The 11,340-nt window shown below is 44.0% G+C and overlaps 1 protein-coding gene across 1 annotated transcript; it reads left to right on the forward strand.

Moving 5' to 3' along the window:
- Positions 1-3,624: 3,624 nt before the first annotated feature.
- PtA15_3A40 (uncharacterized protein) lies at positions 3,625-5,409 on the forward strand (the record flags this gene model as incomplete). The annotated part of the gene is made up of 8 exons (XM_053167376.1): positions 3,625-3,682; positions 3,750-3,833; positions 4,336-4,403; positions 4,465-4,581; positions 4,654-4,797; positions 4,873-4,953; positions 5,025-5,236; positions 5,298-5,409. The coding sequence occupies 8 exons, from the start codon at positions 3,625-3,627 to the stop codon at positions 5,407-5,409; spliced, it is 876 nt and encodes a 291-aa protein (XP_053018232.1).
- Positions 5,410-11,340: the final 5,931 nt, after the last annotated feature.

Raw genomic sequence — 11,340 nt, forward strand, 5'->3', positions numbered from 1 at the left:
GCGGGTGCAAAATGTACCCGGGTCACCTCGTCACCGCGGGAGGCCTGGTGGCCCGGGCCGCCACCGCCACCTTCTCGGGGCCCAATCGGCAGGCACCAATACGCATGTTCCTGCCAGTGGCTTGGCTGCAAGCAGTGCCGATGCCACTGGACGAGTGTAGTGAGCTTGGCAAGCTGCCTTGCTCCAGGGCTACATGTACTGGGGGCAGCCGACCCCAGTTCAAGCCTCGGTGCTGGCAAAAGCAAATTTGCCAACAGCCGGCGGCGGTGGCAATTCACGGCTCAATCTGTTTGGTCTTTGGTTTCAAAGCAACCGGTTGACCAACGGTCTGACCACCGTGGAGCCACCAACCGGGGTTTCTCACCAGTTTGCCAACGCCTGAGGGGTTGGCGAGACGGTCGAAGAGCTCGGCTGCGGGACCAATGGTCCCGATTCGAGAAAGTGCGCCCGTGGTGTAATGGTTGGGGCAAACACGGTCACACAATGTTATGTTTAAATGACTTTCTCTTTCACATTGCACCTTGAAGCTAGTGAAGTGATCTATTTTTCATTACGGTCAGGCAACGGTATGGTTAAACAACTGTATTTTTCATCACACCCTGAAGCCGGAGAGATGACGCGTTGTTCATGGCAACAATGGGAAGTTACGTTATCCAGTTTGCCTAGGTGTGAATTAGTTATCCAGTCCTCTGGGGTGTGAAATCCAACATAAATTCAATCTATGTGGGTGTCAAAAGAAAGGCTGAATGTTGATTAACAGTATGGTCCCCCTTTTTTTCAAGATACTCCTATTTTTGATGTTGAAATATCACTTTTGTGACCAAAAATCAGTTATCTGGGTAACTTACACTACAAACATTTATTATTTTGCCCAAAAAATAAATAAAAGTCAACATGAAAAAAATAAAACCAAAATTTCACTCAGGGGAACAAACTGAGCATGCTGAGCCAAAAAAATAAAATGTCCCAAACTGAGCAAAAAACATTGGACAATGTTTTGGGATGGTTTTTTTTCACGGGCCTGGCGGGCCTGGAGCGGGCTTGAGCGGGCCTTGAGCGGGCCTGAGACGGGCCTGCCCCAAAAGCACATTGGCTCAGTATTAAAGAAGTTTTGCCTTGCCCTGGGAGCTTCTTGGGCTTTTGATGGGCCCAAAATCTCAACATGGGCTTTTGGTGGTCTAGAAAAATCAACCCGGGCCAATGAATAGCCCATGGGCCTTTGAATTCCCAGAAAGCCCACCATGAGCCCCCACATAGCTAATGGGTTGTTGGTAGCCCATGAAGATCTCCATGGGCCAACAGATACCCTCATGGGCTTTTGGTGTCCTCATGGGCTTTTGGTGTCCTCATGGGCTTTTGGTGGTCCAAAAAGCTCCCCATGGGCTTTTTGTGGCCCAGAAAGGAAGCAAAAAGCCCATGGGATCCCATGATGGAACTTTACCATTGGAAGTATCTGTTGGCCCATAGGGATCTTCATGGGCCACCAAGAGCCCATTAGCTATGTGGGGGCTCATGGTGGGCTTTCTGGGAATTCAAAGGCCCATGGGCTATTCAGTGGCCCGGGTTGATACTTCTAGACCACCAAAAGCCCATGTTGAGATTTGGGCCCATCAAAAGCCCAAGAAGCTCCCAGGGCAAGGCAAAACTCCTTTAATACTGAGCCAATGTGCTTTTGGGGCAGGCCCGTCTCAGGCCCGCTCAAGGCCCGCTCAAGCCCGCTCCAGGCCCGCCAGGCCCGTGAAAAAAAACCAGTCCAAAACATTGTCCAATGTTTTTTGCTCAGTTTGGGACATTTTATTTTTTTGGCTCAGCATGCTCAGTTTGTTCCCCTGAGTGAAATTTTGGTTTTATTTTTCGGACTTACTTCGCGCACTGCAAAAAACTCTTCGCGCACTGCACAGTGCGCGCAGTCCCAAACACTTCGCGCACTGCGGGTGAAATACACAACTTTTTCAAGATTTTTTTTGACCAATCAATAGAACACCTTTTAATTGGCCTCTCTGAATTTTTTGGGAGTTTTTTGAAGCATTCTTCCGTGTTAACAAAATCATGAAAAACTAGAACAAATGTAGGATGTGGGGGCCTTAAAAACAAGGTTCCCATTGCCCAAAAATTCCAAATATTTTATTGAGTAATTAAAGATATGAGGACAGCTCTTTTAGAAATTTTTAGCTAATTTGTGGAAGGATAACGGTCCGAAAAATGAGGATATTCTAGAGGCAATGTGTTATCATGGGGTGAAATTTCCTCATTTTGCATACCCTTATTTTTGCACAAAGTGGCTCAAAAGTATCAAAGTAGCTGTTCTTATATATTTCATTACTCAATAAATGATTTGGAATTTTTGGGCTATAGGAACCTTGTTTTTTAGGCCCCAACATTCTACCTTTGTTCTGGTTTTTTATGATTTTTTTTAATGTGGAAGAATGCTTCAAAAAACTCCCAAAAAATTCAGAGAGACCAATTAAAAGGTGTTCTATTGATTGGTCAAAAAAAATCTTGAAAAAGTTGTGTATTTCACCCGCAGTGCGCGAAGTGTTTGGGACTGCGCGCACTGTGCAGTGCGCGAAGAGTTTTTTGCAGTGCGCGAAGTAAGTCCGTTATTTTTTTCATGTTGACTTTTATTTATTTTTTGGGCAAAATAATAAATGTTTGTAGTGTTAGACCAGACAACTGGTATTTGGTCACAAAAGCAACACTGGGTCGCTACGCTACGCTAAAAAGCGCCCATCTATTTTGCATAGCGTTAGCGCGCTGTTAGCGCCGCCACGCTGCGCTAATTTTCAGCGGCGCTACCAGCGCGCCAATTCTTTGTTAGCGTTAGCGCGCCGCTACAGTCGCTACAGCGCTTTTAGCGGAAAAACGTCCTTTTTTCCCGCTAAAGGCGCTGTAGCGCAGCGTAGCGCGCGCTCTTTTGCGCCCTGCATGTGTAGCGTTAGCGCAATTGCGTGCATCAACTCTAACGCTACGCTATCAGCTAAAATAGCTGCGCACCGCGTGCGCGTAGCGTTAGCGCATATGCGTGCAATTGCGCTAACGCTACGCTAAAAAATAGCGCATTTGCGCCGCGCTACGCTACGCTAACCGCTATGGTTAGCGTAGCGACCCAGTGTTGACAAAAGCGTTATTTTAACATCAAAAATAGGATTTCCTTGGAATAAATTGGGATCCATATTGTTAAATGACATTAAAAATTTCTTTTGACACCCACAGATTCAATTTATGTTGGATTTCACACCACATAGGACTGGATAACTAAATCACACCAAGGCAAACTGGATAACGTAACTTCCCATTGCTGTTCATGGTACCCTGATTGATTTTGTTTCCCTTAAAAGATGCCAGCTGTCTTGCGTTTTCGACCTATCCCTAACCTGTATTGTAGTTCCCACTCAATCCACCTGTAAATCCTTGGGCATTTTTATCTTATCTTGCCTTGTTATCATTACTTACTTTTGGTGTGTGATCAATCCGCTTCTGAATCCCTTCCTGATTTTTGACTGCAATCAACGTGTCCTCCCAGATGTCTGCTATTTCACAATGTCACACACAGTAAACCAACAACATGCTGCGTCGCGCGCTAGTTTGCATCCACAACAAAGAGGGTTTGCTGCCCCGAGTCACATGCCTCCTCCGAGCTGTCCAGCTTCTCAACAAACTTCCCCAGGTTATCAGGCGATGCGTTTGTGACCTTCCAATTCTCCAGGCTTCTCATTGATTCACTGACTAAATCAGTTCTCCCTTATCAGTCCCACCTCATCTCCGTGAACCGCATCCCCAAGTACCTCTTGACCCAAACCCCATCTATTTCCCTGTACAAACCTATCCCGCAGGTACGGGTCCAATCAGCAATGGTGTCACCGTAGATTTTTCCAGTGGGACTGGTTTGGATGGGTCTCCAGAAGATCACCATTGCAATAACTATCCAGGTTACGACAATGCTCATCTTCAACTTGACGACCATAGCCGTCTCACCCCCAGACCTTGCAACGGTGCAAATCTCTCCCCTCCTCAATATCCCCCAGTTCCCATCAACCAAAATGGAACGGTGCTATATGTTTCAAGTGCTCCCTTGGGCAACCATGTAATCACCAATCAGATCGATCATGATGGCTTACAAGCAATTTTTGGCCTGTCTGACTCCGCCCTCATCACCGCGAGGTCAATTCTATATGTATGTCATTTTCTCCAACCAGAGGATGGTCCTCCAGCCCCAAAAATGATCAAGATCTCCTCAGATGACTGAGCCCAACATCATGGGTGCCATTGTCTACGGCCTAGTGGCAAATTGACCAGCAAACCCTTTGACTCCTACTTGGGACCCAACATTGCCAGCTGAAACCCCCGCTGCTGCAGAAAACCCAGGCGACATCAGAAACTTCATCTATAGTGACTATATCAAAGTTAGTAGCCGCCCTTGGACGCTGTTGTTTCCCATTTAATAACCCTGTTGTCTTTATTTAGGATGAGATCCGTGACTTTGTCCGCCGCAAGATGATTGAGTCCCGGATCATTGCTTATAGTCACCACGTTAATGCCAATGGCGTCGCCGAACCGCGATTCCTGTTGAATATGACTCAGGTGGGTATTGAGTCCAATTTGCTTCCATTGATGAAATCCTAGCTGATTATTTTTTGTGTTTTACCTTCAAAGGCACACATTGTGAACCTTCCACGTGCCATCAGAGAGCAACATCTTCCCCCTGGATTTGTTGGCGGAAATAATCACGCTCAAAGAAGTGTCCTTCAGTTGGTTCGCGGTCTTCTGAAGCATGATCGTGTATTCCTTTGCAATTTGGTAGGTGTTGGAAGAGTTTTGTCCTCATCTAAGTACTGTCTAAAGCTTTAGCATTGATTATATTTGGAAAAACAGTTACTCAAGAACATTGTAGACACAAGTCACTCCAAGGTCCGCGCTGGTGGTGTCCCTAGTCTCAAGGCCTTGTATACTTTGGTGAGAAATTCACATTGCCTTTAACGCCCACTTTAACACCCACTTAAGACATCAACTCTCAACTTTTCCAGATACACAATAGCTTACTCAAAAATGCTGGTGTGCATGCTCCCAGAATTAACTGGGCCATGTTGCCGATGCGCATCAAGGTCCGATTTGCTTACTTACGATTGGAGACTGCAGCGCACACTGCCAAGCGTGTTACGGGACATGGATCACAATGGACCCCCATCAATGACCAGTTAGCTCTACTCAGTATCAAACCTGTGAACTATGTCCGCAAGTAAGCATTCTTTAGCATTCTTGCTTCTAATCCTCCCTAACTGATACCTCATTATTTTCAGATGGGCTGAGATGATACTTGAACTAGATGAAAGAGTATTTGGCCAAGGTGGCATTGTTTTTGCTAGTTTTTGTCACTTGGTGAGGCTTCCGACTGATCATGAAGTTGAATAATCTCTTGCCCTGGACACTGGGTTGCCTACTGCCAAACGCCCTGAACCACCAGTGATGGAAGATGATGAATTCGATATGGCCACTTGGAGCTCCGTCCGGTGCTAGGCCGGCGGCAGCGCTGGGAGGGGAAAAAGGTGCTCTAGGAGCTGCCCTCGCGAAAGGTCCTGAGGAGTCGTGAGATTCGGGTTGATAGCGTTGGGGGAAAGTTGTTTTGAGAATTCTCCGGGGTTTTGATCCTTGGCAGCGTTTTTGGTTTTCTTGGGCAAAGATTTGGGATGGTTGATTGGACTCTTGAGACTCTTGTTTTTTGGCAAAAAGATCTTGATTCTTGGATAACTCCTGACTTGGATCAGAACAGGTGCTATGGCCTCCTATCCTCCAAGTTCGCCGGGAACTTGGATTCCTGGAGGCCTGTCACAAGCATGTCATCATCTCCTCGCGCGCCGTGCGCGCGCGCACAACACAGACAACAGAGAAAAGAAGAGAAGAAACAACACAAGGAGAGGAAACAGAAAATAAAAACAAGGAAATGAATCAAAAACCAAAGAGACCAACAATCTAAGAAATAAGGAAGAAGAAAGAATAGCCAAGAAGGAGCTAAAAAAGAACAAAAAGAGGAAGGAAAAAAAAGAAAACCATAAATCTCAAATAAACCCACAGTACATTTTGTGTTAGGACCAAGAAAGGGAAAAGATGAAAAAGAGGAAGGAACTGGAAGTGAGAATGAAGAGAATGGGAAAGGGGGATAAAGAGAATCTGAGAGAATCTGAAGTGTTGAACCTTGAGGCTTGAGTCTTGATCTTGAGGATTGAAACTTGAAACTTAATCTTGAGGGTTGATCTTGAAGGCTGACTACCATTTTGGCCACCACAACAGCAAAATCATTTCTCTTCTCATTTTGTGCTCAAAGACACTGAAATCAGTTCCGCCCAATTTACGGCTGATGCCTCATCAAACTCCTCTTCAATTTCATTGGTTTCCCTGCCTCTAACCCGGTTTTCCTTTTCTCTTCTCATGTTTATTTTTTCTGCTTTGTGCCAACAGTGCAAGAGCTACGCTACAAAAAGCGGCAGCGTAGCGAAAGCGTAGCGGTTTTAGCCTCGCTTCGCTAAGCTTTTTGTAGCGGACTTGGTGCTTCGCTATTCGCTACATTTTTTAAGGGGAAAAAATTAAAGAAAATAGCGCGCTTTTTTTAGCGCAGAGTAGCGGCAACTCGCTACGCTTCTCGCTATAGTAGCGGAAAAAACGCTACTGTAGCAATTTTGCTGCGCTACCATAGCACCATTCAAACATCAATACTGCACATCATAAAATGATGGAGGATTGATGTTTGTGTACTATTTCTGGCATTTTCCACCAAAAGGCAGAGATGCCCGCTACACTTTTGACACAAAAGCGACCCGGTTCGCTACGCTTTTGGCGCTAAAAAGCACTATTAGCGCCAAGAAGCACCAAAAAGCGTCAATTTTTCCGCTGCGCTATACTGTAGCGAAGCGGCAAAAAAAAGCGCTTCGCTACGCGCAGGCCAAAACTGCAGTAGCCTTTCTGGCGCTTCGCTACCTCTCAAAGTAGCAATTTTCCGCTAGCGCTAACGCTATTCTGGATCCAGAGTAGCGTGTTTCCGCTTCGCTACGCAAAAGCGCCGCTTTTCGCAGCGAAGCGTAGCTCTTGCAGTGTTGTTTGTGCTCAAAGACGCTGGCGTCATAGATTTCCACAATCCCTTTTATCTTTTTATCCTTTTTCCCCGCCTGCCTCTAACCCGTTTTTCCTTTTGTCTTCTCATGTTTATTTTTTCTGCTTCGTGCTCAAAGACGCTGGCGTCATAGATTTCCACAATCCCTTTTAGCTTTTTATCCTTTTTCCCCGGTGTTTTGTGTTACAATCCTGACCTTATTTTCCCTTTTCAATGTCTCATCTGCTTTGCAAATTAAGAATTATGATCAATCATTAATTTTGTTGCCTAAAATCAAACTCGTGTGGCTCTGAATTTCAGCAAAAAAGGGCCAAATCCAATAATGATATTGATCCCTCGACGCGCTTCTGGTGCGCAGAGGGGCAGGTGTTGCAGAGACCTCCCAATATCAATGGCTGGGCTTTCTCTGCAGGCGCAGGTTGTCGACCAGTCACGCAACGTTGAGAACTGGGTCCCTCGACGCGCTTCTGGTGCGCAGAGGGGCAGGTGTTGCAGAGACCTCCCAATATTGATGGCTGGGCGTTCTTTGCAGGCGCAGGTTGTCGACCAGTCACACAAAGTTGAGAACTGGCTCCCTCGACGCGCTTCTGGCGCGGAGAGGGGCATGCGTCAGCTCAACCTTGCTAGATTGATTGGCCAACAAATGTGGAGATCCCTTGCTGTTCCAACAACGTTGGTGCGTCCATAACTTGTGGCGCTGCCTGGAAATCTTGTGTGAGGATGATGAGAGCTCCAATAAAAGAATCATGTTGTGATATTGAGGCTAGAAACTACCAAAGTAGTGATATTTGGGAACTGATCAGACTGTAGCTTCTACATTTGGGGGTTTTGTGGTGATTAAAGGTACATGATGAATTGTTGGGGGCCTCTCAACATTTTGGTAACCATATGGCAGAAGGATCCCCACGCTGGGTTGAGATATAGTGGCAGAAACACCAAGAACCTACTAAAGTAATGATATTTGGGAACTGATCAGACTGTAGCTGCTACATTTGGGGGTTTTGTGGTCATTAAAGGTACATAATGAATCTTTGGGGGACTCTAAGCATTTTGGTAACCATTTGGCAGAAGGATTCCAACGCTGGGATGAGATATATAGTGGCAGAAACACCAAGAAACTACCAAAGTAGTGATATTTGGGAACTGATCAGACTGTAGCTTCTGCATTTGGGGGTTTTGTGGTGATTAAAGGTACATAATGAATTTTTGGGGGCCTCTCAACATTTTGGTAACCATATGGCAGAAGGATTCCCACGCTGGGATGAGATATAGTGGCAGAAACACCAAGAACCTACCAAAGTAATGATATTTGGGAACTGATCAGACTGTAGCTGCTGCATTTGGGGGTTTTGTGGTCATTAAAGGTACATAATGAATCTTTGGGGGCCTCAAAACATTTTGGTAACCATATGGCAGAAGGATTCCCACGCTGGGATGAGGTATAGTGGCAGAAACACCAAGAAACTACCAAAGTAGTGATATTTGGGGACTGATCAGACTGTAGCTTCTAAATTTGGCGGTTTTGTAGTGATTAAAGGTGCATAATGAATCTTTGGGGGCCTCCAAACATTTTGGTATCCATATGGCAGAAGGATTCCCACGCTGGGATGAGATATAGTGGCAGAAACACCAAGAAACTACCAAAGTAGTGATATTTGGAAACTGATCAGACTGTAGCTTCTACATTTGGGAGTTTTGTGGTCAATGAAGGTACATAATAAAACTTTGGGGGCCTCCAAACATTTTGGTAACCATATGGCAGAAGGATTCCCACGCTGGGATGAGATATAGTAGCAGAAACACCAAGAAACTACCAAAGTAGTGATATTTGGGAAGTGATCAGACTGTGGCTGCTACATTTCAAAGTTTTGTGGTCAGTAAAGGAACATAATGAAACTTTGGGGGCCTCTAGACATTTTGGTAACCATATGGCAGAAGGATTCCCACGCTGGGATAAGATATAGTGGCAGAAACACCAAGAAACTACCAAAGTGGTGATATTTGGGAACTGATAAGACTGTAGCTTCTACATTTGGAGGTTTTGTGGTTGGTAAAGGTACATAATGAATCTTTTGAAAGAATATGGAGAACTTAAGGCATTTATTTCTTAAGGTAAGTAATTATTTATCTTTTAAATACAATTTTAATATGAAGTATTTGGAGAAAAGAAAGCGTTATACCTTAAGGGAGATATAATCTGTGATAATAGTTATAACAAAAAATAATCTTTCAACTAATGTTTGATTGAAAAGTTAAGTCGAGTTTGCGGATAAGATTCAATAATGTGATCTGATTAATAAATAATGTTTCATCATGATTGTTAGCTTATCATTCAGTACTTAACAAGTATTTTCAATCAATTTTACTTTACAAAAATAATTCTTTTTTAATCAATTTTATTTGATCGAATTAGTCTTTTGGAGACTTATCTGAATTAGATAATGAGGAATAATCATTAGTTATTCTTTGCTAGATATAACAATCATTATCTTTTTGTTATTTCCTACTCACTAGCACTCGGTGAGGAAATACAAAGAATGAGCTTCGGTTGCGTTCGTTGTGTTACGCTATTGCAATGAGAAGGAAGACTAGGTAGATGATGAAAGAGAAGAAGTGATTAATCCTTTCGACTTCTTTTCTTTGACCATCAATCAGTGTGATCATTGACTCACCTCGAGTTCAACACATACTGATCCTTCTCATCAGAGACGATGACGTCACTTGCGTCATCTCTCAAATCGTACGCTGTGCGCTTTCTCTTTGGCTGCTCTAAATCAGAGTTTGCCAAGCCTATGCGTGAAAGAAATTATTTCAGCATTTTTATCCTCAAGAGTATGTACAACTTGCAAAACTCACAAGAGGTATTCCTCCCAGTGTCGGAATTCCAACAGGCTGGCGTACTTCCAGTCGTAAGATTTGAAGTAGAATTGGAATTCGATTTAGACTTTGCAGCGTATGTTATGCCTAAGGACTTTAGCGATCTTCGAATTGTACATCTTCCAACCGGTTTAGTTAAGAAGTCTGCTGGATTCATGTTTGATTGAATATACTCTAGCTTGAATAGTCTTGCCTTGACATAATCCCGAACAAAGTGTAAACGAATGTTCATGTGTTTCGTTCGAAATCCATTTTGAGAAGTTTTGCTGTTTGCTAAATCGATTGCCGCTTTATTATCAACAAAGATCTTGATGTTCGATGGGGATTGAAGAACTTCCACCTTGTTAACCAAGCTTGTTACCCAGATAATTTCTCTCGCCAAATCCGACAATGCCTTGTATTCCGCTTTGGCCGAGGATAAGGAAACCGTGTCCTGTTTGCTAGATTTCCATGAGATAAGATGGCTTCCTGCCATGACAACATAGCCTGAAACAGAGCGACAGGTTATCGGACAATTTCCCCAATCTGCGTCAACATATTCCTTCAGTTCGGTTACATCTTCTTTTTTAAAAGTTAATCCAATTTCACGAGTTCCTGAGATGTATCGAAAAACCTGAACTGCAGCGGTGTAATGGGTCAACCCTGGATTATCCAGAAACTGTGAAAGACAGCTAACCGTGTAGGAGATATCTGGTCAAGTAAGCAGACTTAAATAATTCAGAGAGCCTATCAATGATCAATAGTTTACTCCAAGTCGTTTAAATGCAGCTTGATCTTTTTGTGTGGCTTTGTTCAATTGCACTCTAGGATTCATCGGACAAGAGGCTGGATATTTGTTTTGCAAGTTGTATTCCGCTAACTTTCTCTCGATATACTGAATTTGGTTTAATGTTATTGAATCTTCAGTTCGAGTTATCTTCATTCCAAGCAAAAATTCAGCTTCATTCATGTATTTTATTGTGAATTCCTTCTCGATTTCCGCTTTGAAGATCAATGGATCTTTGCTGATGACAACTAGATCATCCACATGAACATAGATCCATGTCATTGGCTTTCCGAATGTACTTGATCGCCAGAAAACACACGGATCTGAAACTGAAGTGTTGAAGCCGATGGAGTTGAGAAAAGAGGAGAGTCGATTGTACCATACGAGCGGAGCTTGCCGCAGACCGTAAACCGCTTTTTTCAATTCAAAGACCGTATTCTTCGGACCTTCATAGCCAGGAGGTGGACGCAAAGTAACTTTCTCTTCCACTGGACACGTTAAGAATGCGCTACGCACGTCAAGTTGATGAATTTTGAGTCCATTATTTATTGCAAAGGATAAGAGAATTCGCAGTGAACAAGGTCTTCCTGTAGGA

Source organism: Puccinia triticina, chromosome 3A (assembly GCF_026914185.1).
Source record: "Puccinia triticina chromosome 3A, complete sequence".
Classification (NCBI taxonomy): Eukaryota; Fungi; Basidiomycota; class Pucciniomycetes; order Pucciniales; family Pucciniaceae; genus Puccinia; species Puccinia triticina.